General features: G+C 34.2%; 1 protein-coding gene across 2 annotated transcripts in view; it reads left to right on the top strand.

Annotated features, from left to right (window-relative positions):
* Window positions 1–25624, top strand: part of FBN1 (fibrillin 1) — a 268419-nt gene that overhangs the window by 167862 nt on the left and 74933 nt on the right. For both annotated transcript variants that reach the window (XM_031955152.1, XM_031955151.1), the window contains exons 17-29: window positions 4460–4513; window positions 5667–5792; window positions 10540–10665; window positions 12440–12559; window positions 12997–13134; window positions 14197–14247; window positions 16666–16791; window positions 19305–19535; window positions 21734–21859; window positions 21978–22106; window positions 22516–22641; window positions 22727–22852; window positions 24531–24653. In XM_031955152.1, the coding sequence (XP_031811012.1) occupies window positions 4460–4513; window positions 5667–5792; window positions 10540–10665; window positions 12440–12559; window positions 12997–13134; window positions 14197–14247; window positions 16666–16791; window positions 19305–19535; window positions 21734–21859; window positions 21978–22106; window positions 22516–22641; window positions 22727–22852; window positions 24531–24653 (1602 nt within the window). The remainder of the gene's footprint in view (window positions 1–4459; window positions 4514–5666; window positions 5793–10539; window positions 10666–12439; window positions 12560–12996; window positions 13135–14196; window positions 14248–16665; window positions 16792–19304; window positions 19536–21733; window positions 21860–21977; window positions 22107–22515; window positions 22642–22726; window positions 22853–24530; window positions 24654–25624) is intronic.

Raw genomic sequence — 25624 nt, 5'->3', positions numbered from 1 at the left:
AGCAGCCTAAACTTGTTTAGAAAGGATTCTAAACTCTCTAGTCTGCAAATAAGCAGCTTTAATTGTTCATTTCATTAGCAAATCTCCTTGTTGCTCCCTGGGTTCTATGACTATTAAGGGCCACACAAATATAATTCTATGGCCTTTTCCCATTGCTGTCCTATAGTAGTGCTTCAGGAGCATGCATCATTCTGTACACAGAATAGGAGTATGACCTAATTCCAGATAATCTAATACCAGCTCTGGCCATATGGAAAACAACTGTGACACTCGCTTGCTTGCCTTTACACCAAGAATAAGCTAAGTTAGGAAGCAGAGAGCAAAAGTGCATTTTTCCCAGAGCTACAAGGTTGACTGTTTCCTGTTTTATTGCCTACGCTATTCCACAAATATTTTAATCTGATGCTGATGTGAGAGGATGAAGGAGAAATATTTCTCAACTCCCATTGCCTGTCTTTTATTGATATTATTGCTGCTACATTTCTCATTTGGCACCTGAATGTTTTATATTATTTCAAAATTCTAGAAGTCCTCTCCTTTTCTTTAATCTCATGGAATGCAGAAGTGTGTGTGTGTGTGTGTGTATGTGTGTGTGTGTTTTGTTGTGGTTGTTGTTTGTTCTATTATAGTGTGTATAAACCATTTATTTCTAACGTCAGGAATGTAACTTACTAGCACACTAGAATATAAAAGTTTGAACCTTGTGCTTAAAAAATACACAATTCTTTACCTCTGTGGAGAAAGCCTCTCTTTCCGATCAGTAAGACAGATGCTTTCCACCTGACTAGATTATTCTGCTTGACACTGTGCACTTCTGCATGACATTTGAATTCTCATTTCACATAGAAAAATTTATCACCATAAATTCTCAAGAATCCACATTGTGGTTTACATGCAGCAAGAATGCTTTCTGATTTATTGATAGTAACAAGTTTTCACCTAAATTGTTTTTTTAATCAACTATATTTAAAGTACTTTGTTATTGAATTACTGGCTTTGCAGACATTTCATGCTCTTTTAAGTTTATTTTTTGTATGTAATAAAAGGGCCTTTGAAACCAAAACACTCAACATATTTGCTTCAATAAAGTTACTTCTAGTTAAGTTGAACTAGTGCTAAGTCAGTTGATTGCTATTAAGTCTTTTTAACTTAAACTGGATTTTCATGGTGTGACTTTTTAATTTTGTTTGAAATTGTTTTCTAGAACATTAAATATACTTCTAATAAAATAAAAGCAAAATAAAAAAGATAAGCTTCTCATATTCCAACAAAGACAAAATGAAGTAATTAATGACTTACCTACATTTTTTAATATATAACCTTTGCTCACTTGCCTCCATTTGTGTGGATATTCAAAAGATCATTTGAATCTTCTTGTAAAAAATAGTAATTTCTATCTTCTGTGAAAAGGATCTTTGATGCATTTTCAAAATTTCTGGTTAATCTCCATTCCCATTTTTTGTTGTTTGAACAATTGGTCATCCAGACTTCCTCCTACCTTTTTTAGTCTTCTTATGCCTACTCCTCCACACATATCCTTTGAGCCAGTGATGCTGATCTTACAAACAAGGTCCCAAAGTATGCCATCTCTCAGCTCCAGGCATTTTCTCTGTCTGTTCTCCTGCCTGGAATGATCTCTCTCCTCTCTCCTTTTATCCACGTATTGGCTTCCTTGGTTTCCTCTGAGTCTCAACTAAAACTGATCTTTTGCAAAAAGCCTTTTCTAACCCTTCTTAATTCTTCTTGTGCTTTCCTTCTGTTGATTATTTCCTATTTATCCTGTATATAGCTTCTTCATAATTTTTTTGCATGTTGTTTCCCTCATTAGGTGGTAAGCTCCTTGAGGACAGAAATTGTCTTTTTCAACTTCTTGTGTCTCCAGTGCTTAGCACAGTGTCCATGTTCAGTAGACACTTAATACTCATTTATTGATTGAACAACTATCTTGACTTTTCTCAAATTCTTCACTGCAAAACGATAAGAATACTTGCACTGCTTCCTGACAGGATTTTTTGTGGCAAACAAATAAGTTGATATACATTTGTAAATCATTTAAAAATTATATTTAGTAGTAATACTTTGCTCACTACAACTTAGTGAAAGTTGTTAGTTATTTAAGTGTGTATGCAAATGTCAGCTTTAATTGTTATTTCCCAAAAATGTATGCCAAGTTCATATATTATGAGGTTGACTTTGTGAAAGAATGCAAAACCTTCCAGAGTATTTTATAGTAAATGGAATCATTATAGCTAGAAGGAACCTTAGCAATCAAATAAATGGTCCAACCTCTTAATCTGATAGATGCTGGTCGACTTTGGACAAGTCACAATAGGAAATTAGTGGCTGATCCAGCAAGTAGCCTAGTTGTGTTATGTTTGCAGTCAAAGAAAACCATAAGAGCACTGAAGGCTGGAGAGTTATGTTTATTGTTTCTCAATAAATCTACTTGACTACAGATTTATTTTTAAAAATTTAATAATAGTTTTTTATTTTCAAAATACATGCAAAGATAGTTTTCAACAATTTGCAAAGTTTTCACTCTTGTAAAACCTAGTGTTCCAAATTTTTCTCCCTCCTTTCTTTCACTCCCCTCCCCTAAACAGCAAGTAATCCAATATGGGTTAAATATATGTAATTCTTTTAAACATATTTTCACATTTATTATGTAGCACAAGAAAAATCAGATGAAAAAGAAAAAAAATAAAGAAAAAAGAGCAAGCAAACAACAAAAAGGTGAAAATACTATGTTGTGATCCACATTCAGTTCCCATCGTCCTGTTTCTGGGTACAGGTGGCTCTCTTCATCACGAGTCTATTGGAATTACTGATAAAAACCAAGTCCCTCAGAGTTGATCATCACAATGATATTGTTGCTGTATATAATGTTTTTTGGTTTTCCTCATTTCACTTAGCATCGGTTCATGTAAGTCTTTCCAGGCCTTTCTGAAATCATCCTGCTGATTGTTTCTTATAGAACAATAATTTAAATGTTGATTAAAAAAAACTGGTTCTATAAATTTAACAGCGAGATAAGTAAATGACTGCACAGGAATATCTGTAGGTAAAAAAAGTATACAGTTAGCTACAAGACAGAATAGGAAGAGAGCATGTAGGTACCTGGACCACTGGATATTTTTGCTAAAATGTATCATGGAAAAGCTATATGCATTTTCGGATGCATGTTAGTCTCCCACATGGAAATGAACAAAAGATTCCTTAAATGCATCAGATACCTGGAAATGTTCCTGCTGCTGCACAGACAATGGTGCTCAGAAGAGCTTATTTTAGTTTTCAGATTTTTGATTCTGCATTATCACGGCAGATCTATTTTCAGGAACAGTTCTTCAGTTATAAATTACAAACTCCTTTAGAATAACTACATTCAGTATTTCTCAGAGACATAACTCTTCAACCATTTCAGTAGTAATAATTACTTTCCTTGTTTCAAATTCACTGTGACTCTTTATCCTGAAATCTTTCTTGACTTAAAAAAAAGAATCCCCAAAGTGTAAATATGGTTTTATTTGTACCCAACTGAATGGTCCCCTCAACTAAATATTATTTTGCTTGGAAATGTTGGAATTTCCTAAACATGCTAAAAAGCCAAAAAACTCTCAAGGAAACACAGATTTTCAAAAGATAAAGTTCAAAGAACACATTGAATGTATACTGTCTACAATATTTTCCTGATCTATTAATGCAGTAAATTATTTTTTAAAAAGAAAAGAAATAAAGTAGTCAAAGGAGACACTTGAAGATAAAACAATTCTTGCTCAGTATTGGAATTGCATTTCTGAAGCATGTCATAAAAAGTTGATGTTATTCCCTGGGCAGAAGGCAGCATGGTATAATGGATGAGAATTGTTCTTAGAGTCAGAAAAATATAGGAGGCAAGTACTAGTTCTGGAGTACACGTAGGTACTGGTATGGATAGAGTGCTAGGCTGGGAGTCAAGAAGATTAATTTTCCTTAGTTCAGAACTAGCCTCATACACTTACTAGTTGCATCACACTGGGCAAGTCATTTAACCCCGTTTGCTTTCATTTCCTCATTTGTAAATTGAGCTAGAGAAGGAGATGGCATACGACTCCAGAATCTCTATCTGGAGGACCCCAAATGAGATCACAGAGTCTTGAACAGAACCAAAGATGACTAACAACACTAGATCTGACACTAACTTTATAATTCTGAAAATTTGAAACTTCTTGGTGGTTCTTCTCTCAAGACCAACTGTAGAACAGTTACAGATCTGCTTTGTTAGACTAAATTTTCTCACTAGAAGTTCCCCATACTGTGATACCACAGGTATAGAACATCTTCCTGTGGGAAATGTCTTATTATCAGCTTCTTCTTCAAATCTCTTCATTTTACTTTGGAGAAAATCATGTATGTGAAGCCAAAGTTAAAATTTTCATTATGGAAACAAAAGAATGAGTGACTATCCTTTCATTTATTTCAGCGGAATATCAAGCACTTTGCAGCAGTGGGCCAGGAATGACTTCAGGAGGCAGTGGTGAGTTTAAAGTTCCCAAGTTTATTTGGTACTAGTACCAGAGATGTTGCTCAGCTTTCAGAGGAGTCATTGCCACCCTTGTGGATTTATTACAATTCCCAACCCTCAAGACTTCTTGAAACATCAGAAAATTTTCCAGTGTATCCTGGGAAATCGCAGGTGGTTCTCCAGGGGGGTTGCTTGGGTACTTAGTAAGAGAGCTGTCTTAAAGGAATTGGAACCCAATTTAAGAGAGGTAGGTCATATGTCAATTGCCTTTCTTGAATTGAAATGTCAATTTCTTTATTGGTGAAGCCCAAATCTGTGTCTGTCGTTATAGCTTTGCTAGGTGAACATAGGATAACTATATGCTTGGAGGATTTCTTGGTTGGGAAGTTGTCAGTCATCTTTTTATGGTATAGTCACTTGCTGAGCCAGAATCTATTGCATAATGAATGTAAGGTATCATTTCACTGCCAGAAGAGGAAACGATTACTTGAAATCATTTGTTGGAGTTGGAGATGTCACAACAGGTTCTAGGTAGATGGAGACAAAGAGGGCTAAAGATAACAAGCAAGAGAAATAAGGGGAAAAGTTTCTTGTCTTAACACTCAGTTTACCTTCCTGCCAGACAACTGAAGCAATCAAGGGAGTCCTGAAGGTCTACTAATAATTGTGCTTAGTGAATCTCAATGCATATTTATAACCTGAAAGATGCTGAGGAGAGTTTTTAAAAACTAGCAATATGAAGCAAATTCACTTAATAGTAAGTTTAACTAAAATTAGCATCTAATGTTTTAAAAGTTGTTCCAAGATGAGTAAATTGATTCTTACTTATGTAGATAGATAGATAGAGCGAGCCTTGAGGCTTGAAAGGACTTTTAAAGATGAATGAATGAATAAGGTATTTATTAAAGGCTAACTATCTGCCACACATGGTGTTGAATATAGAGCAAACAAATACAAAAGTAAGACAGTCTCCATCCCCAAGGATCTTCTGTTAAAACGGAATAGACAATACATATTAGGGAGAGGTAGTCAAGAGATCATCCAGGCCCCTTATTTTAGAGGTGATGAAGCTAAAAGCCAGAGAGAGTGATAGAGAAGGGCTAAAGTTATTTCATTTAAGTTTCAGTGAAGCATGATACTGATGTCAAGCTTGAATGACTTGCAGATATAAATGAATGTGCCTTGGATCCTGATATTTGCCCAAATGGAATTTGTGAGAATTTACGTGGCACATACAAGTGTATATGCAATTCAGGATATGAAGTGGATGCGAGTGGGAAAAACTGTGTTGGTGAGTAATATGCCTCTTTTCCTAAGAGATGCTTGAAAATTATACTATTTAAGCTTTTTAAAATTTATATCTAATCAAAATGTTGTATGACAAAGAAAACTGACATTGTTTTAGGTATAAAATCATTCAGTTCAAACAGATTCATACAATGGAAGTCTAAATTCAAAGAATTCATAAATTTTTCAGTTACAAGTTCAGTCCACAAAAAAGAACGTCAATGAACTGAACTAAATATGAATGTCCTATATGTGATCTTATTGTATGCACCTTACTGTACGTACTATTCAGGTTGATTTCAGTAAAACTCAGGCCACTTGCAGGCTAAGTGATAACCTTTTTAGTTTGAAGAAGTCCTGTAATAGCAGCACCAGCCACTAGTGGTCAGTCATTAATTTAGATGAAGAGTTGCACATTGGTAATTTACTGAGCCTTGTTCATTCTTTGGTTGCTGGATAGCTCTTTCTGGGTTTGCTGGAATTCCAAAAGATTTGATTTTTAGTCCTTGATTGTTTAGATTATTGCCAAGGGGAAATGGGGGGAAAAAGTAAGCAGTGGAACTATTATCCAGATTTTGATGTTTGAAAAGATGTCAGTAATTTCAGAGACAAAAATTAGAATGATAATTTTTAAAGGTAAAAATGTTATAGAAATTAAAGAAGCTGATAAAAATCTTAGTTATATTGCTGTGCCTTAACAATTCTATAGTGGGAACTTTTAGACAAGGTGATACACAATCATATTGTCACTTTATGGTAAGTTACTTTTAGTATTTTTATTTGTAATTTAAATATTTTGGGTGGCATACATTCATATTTTATAAAAAACATTAATAACATCCAAAATATTTTCAGTACTTAAAACATAATATCATTTTTATAATAGACATTATTAAAATAAGATTTATTACAGGAAATCTGATTGATGTAAAACATCCTGAGACATATCTATAAAATGAAGGATATCTGTAATGTGAAAGATCCAATACCACAAATAAAAATATTCAAAGTCTGGCAATAGATTCATAGTCATTATAAAAGCCATTAGATTCTATGTTCATCCTTCCTATGAATATTCTTTTAGTCAAGTCAGAGCTGACAATAGAGGAAAAGGGTAAAATCCTTTGACCAAGAGTTGGAAGGAATAAAAGTAAGGTTTTTTGTGTACTAATGTGCATATGACCTCCTTTCTCCCCTCTGTCAAAAAAAAAAGATAGAAAATAATCCTTAGGAGCCTTTATGTTTACTTCTGTTACTTAGTAAATCTCAAAGAATGATGATTACTAGAGAAAACTAAAAGAGTTTGAAATAGTAACAGAAAATCTAGGAAGGACAGCAAATATTGCCAAGGATCATGGAAAAGAGTAGTAGCAGAGTAGTTGATTAGTTTGGGTAAGTTATCTAGAGCATGTTAGAGTTACTTTTTTAAAATGAAGAATGGTCATTGATGTGAAAATAATAATTATGATGAAAGGGTAGTTTACATTACATGTTTGTATAAAAGGAAATTCTACCTGTTACCTCTCCCAAAACCTCAATATTCAGAAAAATATACTGTGATTTTAAATCACATTTGATACTATTACATATAAAATTCACATATTCTTATCACAATTGAAAACCACATTATTTATTTATGCAGTAATCATTTGTTATGCACCTACTCTGTGGAAAACACTATAATTAGGTCCTGAGAGAAAAGATTAATATGTAATCTTTAATGAAGCTCACATTTTAGGAGGATGATCAATTATTAAATGAGCATTTATTAAACTGCCATTATCTACTAGACACCATGCTAGTCCCTGAGGGTAAAAGACAAAAATTAAAATCTTACATAGAAATAAATATAATGTAAAATTATCAATAAAGTCTATATTGTTAGTCTAACTTATTTGTTTCCTTTTCAATTCTGCTACTCTTCAATTGTGAGAATTATGCCTATTGTGCATTAGCTTCTCCATATGTTTTTTGTACCATTAATTATATGAAAATATTAGAAGTTGATTTCTAGGCAACAGACACATATGTATCATGTATATATAGCCACATATATACACATATATACATACACCATTTATAATATTATACCTGTCACTGATATGATTGCAGTTGCTCTAAATTACCCCTTTTCTGGGTGATGCTTTGCTATATTTTGAACAGACTTTTGTGTTCACTTGTTTTGCTTTACATGGTTGTAAATTACACATAATTAAAATTTAATTTTAAGAGAAAAAGTTAAATAATTAGAAACTTCATTGACAATATTTTCTTGCCCTAAAATTATTGACCATGTTCTTCTTAATTATTGTTATTGTACTGTGTTTTACAATTTTGATGCTCGGTATGGGCCCTGTGTTAAATCTTTAAACTATCTTCAGTTGAACAACATTCTCTTTCAAGATCTCACACATTTCCTCTGCTCGATTTCCCAGAAGCTCCCAGAAGCTTTTACCACTATTCACAACTATTTTTTAAACATCTGGACCCTTCCTAATATTTTATATTCCATATTATTTCTTTTTGCTTTCTCAGGCCCTCTTCTGTGAGTCAAGCTTTTATACATCTTTTGATTCTACCTACAACAAAAAAAAACATAGATTCTAGTCATTTAGATGATATCTACCGATACCTGGTTTGACTTTGGCTACTGAGGAAATCATATGAAGATGAAAACTTTAGTTTGAGGCACTAGACATTTTAAACTAATTCCTATGATTTTTTTTTCTTTGATAATTGTCTGTGCCACTTTCCTTAATGATTTTTCCCCTTCTCATGTTTGTTTTAAAGACTGTTTAGTTCAACTTGTTAATTCTTTGCTTTAAGAAATGTATTCAGTGGAAATTCTGACTCAGATTCACAATAGTTATACAACATTATTTAGACATGAGTGCTGGTGTTGCTTTACTTCCAAAGATGAAAATTCAAATAAAGAGAAGAAGATAGGTTGTTTAGATGAAAATCAGAACTCCCACCCTCCTTTTTCCATATTTATGTAATTCATTTACATACACATACAAACTGATCACAAGAGATCACAAAATCTCTATCCTTTTTTACCCTTTCAAAATTATTGTGAAAGTTCAAGCCCATTTTTTGCTTGGGTTTTAACCGGGTTAATTACTGAGTAACTAAAAGGAAAAGAAGTTGAAATGAAAACTGTGAGCTATAGAATTAGTCATATTCCTACACTTCTATGTATTTTTCTTTTTACCTCTTGTTGCTAATCACTTCTGGCCTTTTATTTTCTCTCTTTTACACACTGTATTTAATTTTAAGCATAAAACTTCTATACCCTCCCTTCACTCTGAACTTTAGAACAACTTTTTAGGGTGCAGCCTTTATCCTGGGGCAGCCATAATTTGAATACATGTGGTATTTTTAAAGCAGACTCAACTGGAAACATGTTTTAGTATTTCATCTTTCTAGAAGGGCCTCTCTTGGTTGGCAGGCACCAAAAAATCATTATTTATTTGGGCAGTGCACAAAGACACAGGGATGTTTCAGCTTCATCCAAAAATCACCCCTTGGAAAGCTGAAAGGGGAGTCTGGGAGCCAGTGGGAATTCTTACTTCAATGAGAGTTTTGCTTTAGTAAACACTACAAAAATTGGACCCATTATTATCAGGTCAGGGCTTGATTGTGGTAAGAGGGAAAGAAGTTGTGAACCAAAGGTCTACTCCAGTCATTTCCCACACATGGCTCTCAGTGACTAGCTATTTTTTATCTTAACAGCAAATTCCACTATTCAAGTTGCCAAATGCTTCTTGACGTCAGTGAGAGTTAAGAACTGCAGTTTTGACCCTTTGAGATTGTATTTTACATGTCTCAATCATTTTGTTAGGATTTTTCTTACATCATTTTCTCATACTCCAAAACTTTATTACCTGACTTTCTGATATTTTAAAAGTTTTATAAGTTCAGGTCTATGGGATTCTATGAGCTAAAACTTTAGTAAGGAAGATCATAGAGCTTATTCCAGTATGTTTATAGTACCTACTATTCACAAAGTCCACAGAGCTAAATATAATTTTATTTTATAGGAGAATTAACTTTTAAAAATGTCACCTAATCAACTGACTAGAATTGCTAAGTTAATAAATCACTTATTTCAAGTAGATAGGGCATTTTGATTACATTAAACAACATTTAATATAGTAGGGATACAAGTAAATTTAATGATAGCTAGGATGAAAAATTTCATAGTTCATTACAGATTTGGACAATTGAACACAAACAAAGCAATGATTTTGACCTAAAATGATTTGAATTATCTATCTGAATCATCCTAGATAAAAACTGGTTCTCTGAATCCTTTGTGATTATATAGCCCTTAATTAAGAGTGTCCACATTATCCTGAGGCTGTAACATAATATCAAGGACCCAATTTTCCTATTTGACGAAGGGAGGGGTGTGTGTGTGGGGGAGGATGAAAAATGAAGATAGTAGAAAGCCACCTAGCAAAACTCAGTAACTGTAAAGTGAAAGTTGGTTATTTCCATAAAGGCCAGGTGTTTCCATAGACAAAGAAAGCGGGGGATTGATCACATATATTTGATGGTCTAGTACACTATATAGCAAGCTAATTTTAAGTAAGCTAGCATGTGTTACCCGTATTAGCAAAATTAAATAATTCAAGGGAAAATTGTATTTTTATTTGCTTGGTTTAAACATACAATTAAGAACTTAAAATGTTTAAGAAATTGTATGAAATTGGACTTTATAATTTTGATCTCCATCTCTATTATAGATATTAATGAATGTGCATTAAACACCTTGCTTTGTGACAATGGGCAATGCAGAAATACTCCTGGAAGTTTCACTTGTACCTGTCCCAAGGGATTTGTATACAAACCTGACCTAAAAACTTGTGAAGGTAAATAATCTTATTCTTTCTGTGATAGCTGACTCTGAGTAAAAAAGTGATAATAACAAGCTGGGTAAATGTGTTAAAAGTTGCTTTATCTAGATAATTTCTGCAGATTTTTCTTAGTTAGTTGAATCTAGTTAAATGTTTCATCAAGATTCTCTTAGAATTTAGAGTTGAAAGGAAATGTAGAAATCATCTTATTCAACTTATTGATCCTTTCATGAGAAAACTGAGGCCCAGAAAAATTAAACAATTTATCTAGAATCACAAAGCTTATGCATGGCAAGCTTGACCCTTGAGCCCAACTTTACTGAATTCCAGGTCTGTGTAGTAGCAGGAGAATCAGTCAGATGTAGTGGCAAGAAAATTGTATTTGAAGTCGGGAAAATTTGTTTCTAATCCTGACATTAATACTTATTAAACTATGTGAATGAGCAAATCACCTAACCTGACTGAACCATAGATTCCCCTTAGGCACATAATCATCATGTCCAAGTCTCAGAGGCTACTCATTTAGGCTGCCTCCTGTCTGGTCCTCTTGCTCTTCTGAGACCAATGGGGCTTCATGTATATGCCAGTAAAACATCTTGCAAGTTTCTTTCAATTAGGTTCTTAACTAAAATTAAAATACTGAGATATACCAGCACAAAATATACATTAACTTTTTAAAAACAAGCTTGGATAGGCTTTTGATGGCACTAATATAATTTATGTCTAAAGGAAAAAAAATAACAAGAACTTTAGTCTTGCAGTTTACATAATTTATACTTTATGTAGCGTTATGTCATGAATTTTATTTTTTGTACATCATTGGGAAAGAAATATATGGATTTTGTGGAATAGTGTTTTGTGTTTTATGAAGATCAGCACTAGGACCAGATCCACATAGCCTCTCTAGCCAGGACTTGCCTCCCTTCAGTCTACACAATTCAGCATTCCTTCACTCACTTTGAACAGAATTTCCTTTCACAAGTGGAGTCTCCAAATATAGCTCAGTCTGCCCTCAGAGTCACATATGAGCATCCCCTTTGAGGCATTCTTGCTTTGTTATCATTTCCCCCATTTACCAGGTCAAATGAATGCCTTTCTCTCTTTCCACACAGTCACTCAAACTAAACACCTTGGATTGGCATAAACCCTTCATTTAATTACAGAATTAAGTGACCCACCAGTAACTTCCTGATGTCTTAAGTCAGTAGGAGGAGGTGTTAATTCATCATCACTGAGAGCAATAAACCCTTACTCTCAGTTTAACTGCCTCCTCTTCAAAATGCATCATTACATTGACTTGACATTCTCACATCATTTAGCAACATAAAATAATTAAAGGTAGATGAGAATCTCTGATTTCATTACTGTAGAGAGCTCCAGATGAGAAAACTATCTACCAGTACCAAGTGGTCCCCTTTTCTTTGGTTTATTGTGTAAGAGCAGCTTATAGCACCCCAAAGTTAAAAGATTTGCCTAGGGTTTCATAGCCAATAGAGGAAGGATTTGCACCTTGGTGTTCCATGTAACTAAGCCAGGTCTTACCGTTCTACCTCTCAATGAAAGAAAATGGAAGATTTGTTCTGGCTGCAAGGATTGAAGCAAAATTTAGGAACCTTTGTTAAATATGCACAAACTCATATGTACAAACTCGCTGCTTTGGACATTTTAGCTAACCTAGAAAAAAGAATCTTTTGAATCTTCTTTCTTGAGAACATAAGATAACAAATGAAGCCATTTATTCATCCCTGAAATTAGCTTTAGCCACAATATAAATTTATTTTTGTTTCAGATATTGATGAATGTGAATCAAGTCCTTGTGTTAATGGAGTATGCAAGAACACTCTGGGTTCTTTTGTTTGTGAATGTTCTTCAGAAAGTACTTTGGATACAACAAAAACTATCTGCATAGGTATGTTTCTGTTTAAGTTTTATAATCATTATGTATTATTGTGTATCTAAGTTATATTTTAATATATTTAACATCTACTGGTCATCCTGCCATTTAAGGGAGGGGGTGGGGGGGTAAGAGGTGAAAAATTGGAACAAGAGGTTTGGCAATTGTTAATGCTGTAAAGTTACCCATGTATATATCCTGTAAATAAAAGGCTATTAAATTTAAAAAAAAATAATCATTATGTATTAAATATATTTAATGCCACAACACAAAAGGAGTCACTAATTATGCAGTAACTGAGATTTTATGATCATTATGGTAATGTCAGTTATACTTCAAACTACTCTTTATGTGGTGGTAACTTTTAGGTAGCATATTCAACTACATTTTTGATATATGAATCAAAGTAATATGTTTTAAAGTGTTTTGAATCCTTTCTCTTTCCTATTTAGAAACAATTAAAGGTACATGTTGGCAGAGTATTGTTGATGGAAGATGTGAAATCAATATCAATGGAGCCACATTGAAGTCACAATGCTGTTCTTCACTGGGTGCTGCCTGGGGAAGCCCATGTACACCGTGTCAAACAGGTAACAAATATGACTTTACTCCTTGGCCCCATTCTCTTTTATTACTTTTATTCAGTGGCTAAAAGGCTAAATTCCTTTTAGAGACAATGTTTTCTTTTTTTTCCTGTCCCATCAAAATTCATAAAAGCAAAATAGGTAAGCAAGTGGACCTGATGTGTCTACATCAGTCAGCTTGAGCACATAGGAAAGAAAATGGTTCCAAGTGCTTAAAAAATAACCGGCTGATTAGGAGTCAACTGGGTTAATGAGATTATTTTAAGTTCTGATCTATAGTTTACAGAGATTATTGATCCTGTTACCAATGGAAAAGTTGTGATGTTGGGTTTCTTCCTTAATAAGGTTGAATAAAAAGTTTATGATGGCAGTAACGATTTATACTGATATTAGAAAGGAAAATAAATGGCAAAGACTGTAGTTTACCTATTCTATTCTTATAATGTTGTCACATCATTAATTCTAGCTTTTATACACAATTGAGAAAGAATACGAATTATTTTGAAGTCTTCCCAAAGACACTATAGACAGGTCAAAAAAATTCTAGCATTTTGAAAGAAATTGAAGTAAGTGCCTTAATTGCACTAAATTCCAGTGTTAGCTGAAATTCTGTTATTTGAAAAGTTGTGTTTGAGAAACTTGTACATCATTTAGGTTTTTTGGTTTATAAAGTTCTTGCCATGGGAATTCTGAAGATTGTGAAGTCTCTGTGTTCCTCAGCATCTACCAAATTTTTCATGATGTATTTAGAATAATCCTGTAGTGTAGTTCATATTTTAAGGTTAGTTGCTTTTGAGAAATCTGCAGCCATTTATTCTCTTAAACTTCACTTTATCGTGTTATATTAAGGGTCTCTTGGGGAATTGAGCGGGAGGCAAAGAGACACATTTCATTATTAATCTTCCACGCCTATACAATCTCAGAAAATGCTTTTAAGTGATCTCAGACTTATTCATAGGAACAAAATCCAGTTCATGTTCCAGTTGCTCTTTCATGTTTGTTACACTATGTCATAACCACAGAGTCTGGAGTTCAATATTCCAAATTTGTATATTTATTTTTTTACAGACCCAATATGTGCTAAGGGGTACTCAAGAATTAAAGGAACACAGTGTGAAGGTATTTATTGTTATTTATAAACTGTAAATTACTCTCCATGGGAAGAATGTTTGTGTTGACTAAATTTGTTAAGGTTGCCATGTAACCGTACAATGCAAAATATGAAGTGAAATAAAAGAACAATAAAAAGGACAGATGTTAATTTCACAATCTTTCATTCATTCAGTGTTCAGAGAATAAGGAAACTTTAAATGTCTTAGCCCCATTCTTAGTTTATAGTAACTGCTGATTTCAAAACACTGTGTCTGAAGATGGAACAAAAAGTAGTTTTTAAAGAGGGTGTAGAACATTTTTTGTTGTTATTGTGTTGTGTGGTCACACACTAAAGTGCATTACTCTTTTCGTCATCTCCATAAGTCTAGGTGGGCTTTTTCAGTCTTCTGTTCCACTCACACAAAATCCCAGATAGCCATAGGTCATCATGACTAACACAACCTGACATGACACGACAGCTGAAATATTTTAAAAAACAACAATTAGTCCCATATGTGGGACGAAAAGAAGGGTTTTTTGTTAAAATAGAGGAACACCACAACCCCCTCCCAAGTGCTTGCCTTCCAAATGATGACTGAATTTTTTGGCACTTTCCTAATCCAGACTCACTGTACATAACTTAGATGACCTCAATAGAACATTTCAGTGCATGTAAGTGACCAGGAAAAAAAAAGAAGGTGACTCTCTACCTATTCCTATTCACAATGAAAAGCATAGGACATTTTTTCCAATATTCCTCTGTGGGAAAATTATTTTTCCAAGACATCAGATTTTCATCATTTCCTTAATCAGTTTTTAGCTTGATCACACTGACAAGGACCTCATATGGTCACAACTCAACATCTTCCAAAGAGTATTCCTTTTTCTACCAAGGTACATATTTTCCCCAAATAAGAGGAAGAATGAGACATTTGGGATAAAATAAAAGAACACAAACACTGTTAATTCATTTCCCCTTTCTACCTGGAGTCATTGAAAACTCATCAAAAATAGTGATCCCATTGTCTAGTTAGTAGGCAATTACACCTTTTTCCACTGATTTTCCATTGTTACTTTAGGCAGTCTTACTATCTGATAGTTTGTTCTGAAGGAGTAAGACTGCTAATGGGGAAGATAGAGAATTAAATAGAAGAAAAACCTTAGTTATACCTAGCCCAATTTCACCATAAATTAATTTTCTTTATCTTCCGTATTCCCTAAACTGGAAGTACAAATTCGATGTTTTGGGATGATTTTTATTCTCTCTGTTCTGTTTCCATAAATTGTTTTAGTTCAAGAATTAAGTTCAGGGGCAGCCAGGTGGCACAGTGGATAGAGCACCAGCCCTGAAGTCAGGGGGACCTGAGTTCAAATCTGGTCTCAGACACTTAACGCTGACCTTGGGCAAGTCCCTCAACCACAGTTGCCTCAGTAAAAAAAAAAAAGAAAAAAAAAAGAAAAAAAATTAATTTCAGATAGTAGTTCCTAGGAAGTGTGTGTGTATTTCTTTCCAGACCATTTAATTAACTGACATCTTCCACTCACCTTTCATACTTAGCATGTAGATACTAAGAATGAAATATATTTCTTGAGAATTTTTTTTACTCATTGAAAATGTTTAAATTTAGGACACATTGTTTTGAATGACAATATTGCTTCCTGTCATCATCATTATTGCATATTGTCTTTAAGAATATTAAAAACACTAACTACTTCCCTCTACTTCTGCATTGTTTGTTTGAAAGAATATTGGATTAGAAATTAAGAGGTCTGGAATCTGATACTATTTAACTTTTAATTTCTACAAACTTTAGCTTTTTCATTAAATTAGAGATCATAATTTTCCCCTGTCTCCCTAAATCTATTTTAAGCATCTGATATGAACACTATATATTAGGCAACATAATATGGGGGAATATGACTATAAAATATCCATAGTTCCTATCCTCAGGAGGCTAAGAGTTTAACCTACTTCATAGTATTATTGTGGAGTTCAAAGACAACTATGTACATATAAGCATTTTGTAAGCTTTAAATCCCTCCACAAAAACTTAGAATGCTGGCCTGTTTAGTTCAGGACTTTTTGATATTAGGAAGCATGTCATGTAGCACATCCCTGTTTTAAAAGGCCTGTAAGGCTCTAAGAGCTGTTTTTAAGAATTGTTGTTAGTTCCATCATCCCTAAATTGAAAATCACTTAATTGTTTCATTTTATGACAATGTTAGGAACAGTTTCTGGTTCAATACCATAATGATTCCACTGGGGTAGTTTTTTCTTTTTGACAAATTAATTTATTTGCAGCTTAGAAAAGAAAGACACTGGAAAAATGAGTCAGAGGGTAACTTAGTATACCAGTGCTAGAAAGGGGTACTTTTTTCAAATAGAATGTAATGCTGTAATTTTATGTAAATATGTGTCCATGTTTCATTTTTTTTCCCCTTCAGATATAGATGAATGTGTTGTATTCCCTGGAGTGTGCAAAAATGGCCACTGTGTCAATACTTTGGGATCATTTGTTTGCCAGTGCCCCAGTGGGATGACTTTGGATCTCACAGGAAGAATCTGCCTTGGTATGTATTTATTTCTTCACTTTATACTTCTGTACCTTTTTTTTACAGACTGCAAAATTTCATTGATTCAAAATGCAGATAAATCTCACAAAGCCCAAGAATTTTCATTGATAACCATCTTCTGATACTCTGGGCATATGGGATTTGGTCCCAAACTTAGTTCTTCATGATCAGAGATGTCACTAATAGAGGATTTTGCCTTTGCATTTTTTATAGGAAACTATAGATCATCTTAATTGTGATGATTCTTAATCCTGACAAAGTCTTTAAACAAACTTTAAGAATGTCATAAAGTCTAAGTAGCAGAGGATTCCATAAATACCCCTAAGCTTTTATTGGGTGTAGTATGATTTGTGATTAGTTGCCAAACACAGACTGTTACTAGTAGCAGTGATAGAAGCTTGGGAAGGAGATCCCTCTGGATACTAGTAGTGGTAATAATCCCTTGCGCCCTGAATGCCTCCCCAATGTTTTCAGGGCCCTAACAGGAACGGTTTTAGAGAAATTATCACTGGTGCCAGAATCACAAGTCCTTTGACTTGGGAGATGTGTCCAGATCTATAGTATATCTGAAACCATATAATAATGAGCAGAATCTTAGGGGATTCTGCTGTATTTAATTAAAGGATTTGGATCACTTAAAAAGCATAGTGTGGTCTAAAGGATGGAATTTCAATAGTTGGAATGGAAGCCTGAGGTTTCATTCATTGCTGTGGAAGGTCAGTTAATTTCATTCCAAACCCCAGTTTCTTAATCTATAATGAGCCCCAAGGCCTTAAGTGAAAGGGGCTCTGATGTATTATTTTGTGATTATTTTTAAATTCTCCTTTTTAGTGGTGAAAACCTAAATGAAGACTTGCCAAAGGGATGCTTCAGAAAGCCCTATTTATATTAGCTAGAATTCAGATATTTAGATGAGTATTGGTTACTAGTAGAGGCTGACTGGAAAAGAAAGGGAACATCACTATGGTGTTTTTCATTAGTATATTTAAAAATATAAATGAATTCATTTGTTCTTCACCATGACCTTGTAAGATGGGCAGGACAGATATTACTATCTCTGTTACTTCCCGATAAAGAAATTATAGCTCATAAAATCAGTCTCTTTTCGATGGTTACTCAACTTTTGAGGTGTGGAAGATGAACTAGAGCCCAGATCTTAGCCTAGTGTTCCTGTTCCTGCACCATAGCTCTTCATGAATTTAGTTTCATACATAGATAAGATTTCTTATATTTAAAGCTCTTTACAACCTGGCTCCTTCCAGCCTTTCCCATCTCCTTATGAATAATTTCCTTCCACTCTTTCTGAGATCCAGCCATACTGGCTATTCTATCTGCTTAGAATTCAGTTCTCCTAATCTCTATCTCTGGTTGTCTTCAGAAACTCTCTAGAAATCTCACTTGATCTCTTCCATTTCTAATGTACTCATCTCCTCAACTTCCATATATTATTTATATATGTATTTTTGTAATGTATATTTTATCTCTTTCATTAGAAAGAGGGACTGATTTTGCTTTTTTTGTTTGTTTTTGTATCCCCATTGCTTCCCTCTATGCCTTACACAGAGTAAGTTAATAAACTTTAAAAATGCTTAATGATTGATTGTACACAGAAATGTGTAGGTTACTGTAAATGTTTATGGAAATATGTTTAGGAATGGATAGTGTGAATTTTGTTTAGCTTCTCATCCCTTCATTCTAGGGGATACCCACAGGGGATTGAATCACAATTTGAGTTATGGGTTGCTTGCCAAACTACTTGAGAGTATCCTGTTGAATTGTGTAGAGCCTTTGCTCCTATAGTCTGGAACCTCTTGTTCTAATTCTGAGGCAGCTCTAATCCTACCTCAGAATTAAGTGACTGGGTCTTGGGCCAATCATTTCATCTCTCTGAGCATCAGTTTTCTAATCAGTAAATTGAAAGGGTTGAAATTAATGACTTCCCTTTCACCTCTAAATCTATGATCCCTTACAATTTATGATCTTTCCTTTGCAACCATCCCTACTTTCCACCCTGCTCAGTTTTCAGAGAAGCTTCTCTTTCTTTACCATTCCCATTCTTAAAACACATGTGCTTCCAGTGAGTAGAAGGAGCTAGTGCTAGCTTGAGACTGTCCTACCATGCATAGATTATATTCAGGTAAACCAGTAGATCAACTTCTGTTTGTAGTAATTAACATTATGCACATCTGTAGGAATGAGAAACACTGAAATGAATTTTGTGAGAAAAGCATAAAGCCCACTGAATGGACAGAGGGCAGAAGAGCCTTTTCTCTTCTTTTTGACAGATACAATACTTGAGAATTTGTGGTCAGAAAAGCAAGGGAACTTTCATGTACTGAAGATTTCCATTAGCAAATCTGGTCTCTTACTGGAAGCAGAAGTTTCAGTTTAAACCAATGTGAATTATTAAGCCCATCTTTTGTGCAAAGCACTGTACTTACCTAAATGGCAGTGGCCTTTTAGCTTCAAAAATAAGGTGATATTTTCCAACAATTTCATTCACTTAACAGATATCCGCCTAGAAACTTGCTATCTGAAACATGAAGATGAAGAATGCTCTTTGCCTGTTGCTGGCCGTCACCGAATGGATGCATGCTGCTGTTCTGTTGGGGCTGCTTGGGGCAGTGTAGAATGTGAGGAGTGTCCCCTGAGAAATACTCCTGAATATGATGCTCTTTGCCCTAGAGGGCCTGGATTTGCCACAAGAGGAGAGATAATAAATGGAAAACCTTTCTTCAAAGGTAAAGTATTCATAAAGGTTGATTTAACCCAATGGCTGTAGTAATACAGAACTAATTTATCTGGGCCTATGGAAAAGAGATAGTTATTATTAACTAATTCAAATTAACACTACTTAGAGTGTATCCTTGTACAAGGTTTGTATTGGCTATTCATTTTTACCCAGAATATCTTTCGTGTTTGACTTTTCAAAAGGAACTTTTCATCATTATATCTTATAACTTGATTGAAATGCAAAAATTTGAAACTAACATATATATGCCATTTCATTTGTTCAATCTATAAAAGAACATGTATTGTTTCATTAGGGGTTAAAAACTATTTTGGGACAAGAAGGAATATTACTCTCATTAAAATTGTTAAATTTTATTATTTTCTTAATGACTCTCTTAAATGTCTTTTAAGTAAATTCAAGAACTTAAATTATCCATCTTTAAAGGACTAAGATAAATTATTGCCTTCAGAGAACAAGATGTTCTTGAGATTTAATTTAACTTTTCACTAGCTACCTATGCCCAACCCCTTCCCTGTCAATATAATCTGTTAACAAAGTTACATGGAACTTATGATGCATTTCTTGGGTCCCAGGTGCTTCTTTCAGCAGTGACTCTTGGAAGTGTGATATTGCAGGAGGAATATAAATAGCATGTATATCATATAAGAGGTAGTTGGTTGAATTTGGAATAGGTAGAGAAGGAAAAGGAATAGGATGGAATAAGAATTTATATAACACCTGCTATGTGCTGGGCACTGTGCTGAGCATTTCGCAAATATTATTTCATTTTATTCTCACATCAACCTTGTTAGTTTTTTTTTTTTTTTTTTTTTTTTTTTTACAGTTGAGGAACTGAGATAGACATAGATGTGACTTGCCTGGGTCATGTGGCTAGTAAATGTGTGGAGCTGGATTTGAAATCAAGTCCTCCACTTTATCTACTGCACTATGTAGTTATCTAAATGTATTCTAAGATATTAAAGGAACTTTGGTTGAATTAGATATTAAAAAGTAGGATGCTCAATCTCATACATTTTTTGATGGCATTTCATTAAGAAAACTCTAAAATTCCCATGAAAACAGCATTAAAATGGCACTTTATCCTAACATGTGCCCAATTGATTGCCATATGTCTAGATTGTAATCAACATATTTTATATGAGGAAATGGCTAAGAAGGTTCATTTAAATGTCCTATTGTATTTCCTCATTTTTTTAGAGGAATTTTCTAAAATGCTAAGTTAAAAAGGGTTAAACATGTATTTGAGGTCATGTTTTTCATGGACCTCTGAATACTGTTCAAAATTATTTTTGTCCAGTCTTTAATATTAAAGTTCCTTTTAAATGTTGTGAAACAATCTTGTAAGTAAAAATAACATTGATTAAATTTAATAAAATGAAAGGTAATAGAAATAGATGCCTTCTACAATTGTTCAAAAAATTAACTTCATAAATACAAAATGTGGAGGTATGACTAGACAGCAGTTTATCTGATAAAAGATTTTATTAATTTATTGAACTGTAAGTTTAATATTAGGTAATAGTGATGTAGCAGTCAGAAAAGGTTGTGAACTTCTTTAAGATGTATTTAAAAGGGCTTAAATGCTCAAGACTAGTATTGTATTGAATTCTGGATGTTTCATTTTAGGAAGGACCTTGATTAACTTGAGAGCATTCCAGATAGCAACCAAGATAGTGGAAAGCATTGAGAACAAGCTATGTGGGGACTAGTAGGAATAACTGGTGCTGTTTTAGCTTGAAGAAGACTTAGAAGGAATATATTAAGTACCTTCAAGTATGTGAAGAGCTGCTATCAGGCAGAAGGATTAAGTTTAATTCTACTTGACAACAGAGGGTAGAATTGGAATCAAAGCATGGAAGTTTATAGAAACAAATTTAGGCTTAATTCAAAGAAAGACTGTCCTACAGAGCTATCCAAAACTGCAATGGACTGCCTCAGGAGAAAATGTATTGCTTATCACCAGAGTTTTTTAAAAACAAAAACAAAACAGAGTGAATAGTTGCTGAAGATGACTCTTATAGAGGGAGTTCTTGTTTAGCTCCTATCTTAAATAGCCCCTGAGATCCCTTCTACTCCTCAGAATCAGCTATTGTGTTATTACAAAAATCCTTTGAGTTTGAAATGATGGATACTTTGAACTTACCAGTTACTGAAATATTTATCCATATTTATTTTTTCCTGAAGATATAAATGAGTGCAAGATGATCCCAACTTTGTGTACACATGGCAAATGCAGAAATACCATTGGCAGCTTTAAATGCAGGTGTGATAATGGTTTTGCTCTCGATTCTGAAGAAAGGAACTGCACAGGTTAGTAAATTGAAATTCAATGAGGAGAGATTTTTTTTAAACATTTTTATCTGTTTAGAGTTCTCCAAAGAATTGAATTTTCCTTGATATATAATTGGTACCAATTGCATTTGCACAGATATTGATGAATGCCGGATATCTCCTGATTTGTGTGGCCAAGGCATCTGTGTGAATACCCCAGGAGACTTTAGATGCGAGTGCTTTGATGGATATGAAAGTGGATTTATGATGATGAAGAACTGCATGGGTATGTTCACAGCCATTTTTCACAGAACACTGTTCAGGGCAAGCAGAAAGGTCTTGACTCCTGACATTTGCTCACCCTGTTTGTCTATTGTCCTTAGCACAGCTGATGAAGCTGGAACCTAGCAACAGAAGGTGGTTTAGCTAGGTGTGTGCCCACTGGGTCACAGGGGAGCAAGTAGAAGGAGAATATCCAAGGAACTAAGCTCATGTCACTTTGATTGTGAAGGTGATAATACTGAGGCATTTGAGGGCTAAGGAATTTGAGAGGACAGTTCTAGGTATTTGAAGAATGAGCTAAACAACCAAGTGAAAAACCAAGCACTGCTAAAGGGAAGGAAAAATTATTAGGGTAATGAGAAGAGATGACATTGAGATGACTGACTCCTACATTGTTTTTTTGTATTTTACAGATATTGATGAATGTCAGAGAGACCCTCTACTTTGTCGAGGTGGCACATGCCTAAATACAGAAGGAAGTTACCGATGCGAGTGCCCTCCTGGCCACCAAATGGCTCCTAATATCTCAGCCTGTATAGGTAAGGCAACAGTTTACCCTGCTGAGTTCTGTCTTTCAGAAACAAGAAGCATGAATTTTTATTCTTTTCTTCCTATTTTCAACAGATATCAATGAGTGTGATCTAAGTGTTAACCTTTGCAGAAATGGTCGCTGTGTGAACCTGATTGGGAAGTACCAATGTGCTTGCAATCCAGGCTACCATGCCACACCTGATAAACTGTTTTGTGTTGGTAAGCTCTGAAATCTGCCCAGGAAACTCTCTTTCCCTAATACCATAGCAATAGACAAAACTTTGTTCCCTTAAACAGCTCATTTGTCTTAAACTTACATAAAAAGTATATATAAATCCCTTTATACTTCATTAATCTTCAATTTCTTCTCCTATAATTGAGGTCAAAGGTCTTCAATCTCTTGTAGCTTTAAATTCTTTAACGTATGCACCCATGATCCCCTGATATTTTCATTACCTGTACCTTTTCAAAGAATTATTTGTGTCAAAAGGGAGCCACGTATATTGGATAGAAAACTGGTCTTGGAATCAGGAGGACCCGGGTTTAAGTGCTGCCTCTGACAGATTCTAGGTGTAACCCGAAGCAAGTCACTTAACCTCTCATTGCCCCTGCCAACTCTGCAGTTAAAAGATACTGAAAAGCTGCTGATAAGCATTGCCAGAGGAAGTTCCTCAAAGGAATTTGATCAAATTTGTTATTTAAGTTTTCTTTTTAGGTGAAATTTGTAGAATGTTTCAAGCTCTAGTAAGGACCATTTGGGTTATACAAGTTTGAATTGTATATAATAGTTTATATATTATTTTATGCACATGTCAAATCAAAACAGCAAGCAATTTTAAACAGTTGCTCTGTCTCAGCACTGTACTGGATGCCATAGTTATATTTTTAAAAAGCATAACATCGCAGTCTTTGCCTCTCAGAGCTTAAGTTCTAAAGTATCAATTCTCCAAATGTAGTCTACAAGGTCAAAACTATTTTCATAATAATAGATGTTTTAATTTTAATATGATAAATATCAGATGGTATAACTTATATAAATAAAAGCTCTTTGGGCAGTCCTCACTAATTTTAAAGGAATCTTGAGAGCAAGACATTAGAAAACTTATTGTCTAAAGACAAGAAGTCTCTATTTAATTAAATAGTTAGCTGAAATGTTGGCGCATTTTTTTAGGACTTCACAAACCTTGCTCTATTCTCATACTTATGAAAATATGAAGTAATTTCATCTTTATGAGCCTCAGTTTCCTCATAAGTAAAATAACAATGTTTTTCCTGCCAATCTCAGAGGGTTAAGATACCCTTATATATGGAAAAGTGCTGTATTATTCTATATTATTGCTAGGGTATGCTGACTTTGAGTATGGAAATAGATGCTAAGTCTAGTACCAATTGGAGCTCTAGTCATGGCAGTTTCTTTGAGAACTCGCTGAATTAAGTCTTGGGAAGACTTATAAAGACAGCACCATTGTTTTAACAAATGAACCCCAAAATCAAACTGAACCTCAGAAGATACTGCCAACTTTCGCCTGGTTTGGGTTGGAAACCATGCGGAACTGCCAAGTCTCACATGGTTTCCACCCGAAACCATAATTCAGCCCAAATTCTTCTGAAACATGGCCCAGGCCAACTAAGAACTCAGCCCAGGTTCTTGTAAAGGTTTGTAGACCTCAGCCAACCCCTCCATGGATCTGGACTGAATTTCAGGTTTGTAACTGAATCTGTATCAAGAATCATTTCATCCCACTGCCCATTGCTATAGTTGAGAATTATTTCCAATGCTCCTAAATTTTATCCTTAGTTGATATATATTGTCCATCTTTGCAGACCTTAAGGATGGCCCATAATGGTTAAGCAGAAAAAAAAGTGTAACATTATGTTTTTTATCTTTTTCCTCCAGATATTGATGAATGTAGCATAATGAATGGAGGCTGTGACACCTTCTGCACCAACTCTGAAGGCAGTTATGAATGCAGTTGTCGACAGGGATTTGCACTTATGCCAGATCAGAGATCTTGCACTGGTAAAATTCTTTTTTAACATTATATTGGGATTAAAATGGATTTCTTAATTAAAGTTAATAAATCTTGTTTCAGACTCCTATAAGCCTAAGAAACTGGAAGAGAATCAGTGTTAAGAGCAATATGTATTGTTTGGCTAGCTACTTTAGATAAAGAATAGGATGTAGCAGAAAAAGCATTATCTTTAGAGGGAACAGGGAGTTTAGTTATGTTAATGCAGAGTTATATAAAGTTCTTTTGGAGCCAAAATGTGAGTTAAAATTTAGGCAAATCATGTACTCTCTCTGGACCTCAGTTTCCTCATCTGTAAAATGAAGAAATTGGATTAGATAGCTGCTAGGGTTTCCTTTCAGCTGTAAATCTATGATTTCTTGACATACTTTTAAAGTGATGAGGTCTTCTTAAGATCCAAACATAATAAATATTTCAGTTGTACAGATAGTTATTGTAGAAAAGATTTACTTTCTTTTCTGCAATATGTCCATCATTTACTGTTATAGTATTTCAAAAAGGATTGTGGTTAAATCCACATTGAATTAAATGGGACTCCTCTTAAATGACCCATACAGTTGGCTCCAGGATCAAAGGCACCACATTTCACAAAAGAAGATGAAAATATGAATGTGACAACTTGGAGAGATATCATTTTTATGTTTTGGCAAGTCTAAGTACACTAAAGGTCAAAATCCCTTTTCAAGAGTTAGATAAGTGCTCTTCAGAGTACCAAAGAACCCTCCATCCATGAGATTTTAAAGAACAACAAAAGTATTTCCTATAGTGATTCAGTATAAATATCCATATCTACATGCTATCAGGCATCTAGATGAAAAATAAAAATATAAAGTTTTATGTGTGACTTTTTCTGCACATTCTATAATGTTGGGCTGTTTTTCATCTGTTTTGCCTAATTTGAAATATCCATTTATAGAGGAGCAATTAAATTTTTTACCTTTCTCAGACATTTGTGTTGCAC

The sequence above is a fragment of the Sarcophilus harrisii genome, chromosome 2 (genome assembly GCF_902635505.1).
Source record: "Sarcophilus harrisii chromosome 2, mSarHar1.11, whole genome shotgun sequence".
Taxonomy (NCBI): Eukaryota; Metazoa; Chordata; class Mammalia; order Dasyuromorphia; family Dasyuridae; genus Sarcophilus; species Sarcophilus harrisii.
Note: the sequence above shows the minus strand (reverse complement) of the source record. Positions and strands in the feature narration are given on the sequence as shown.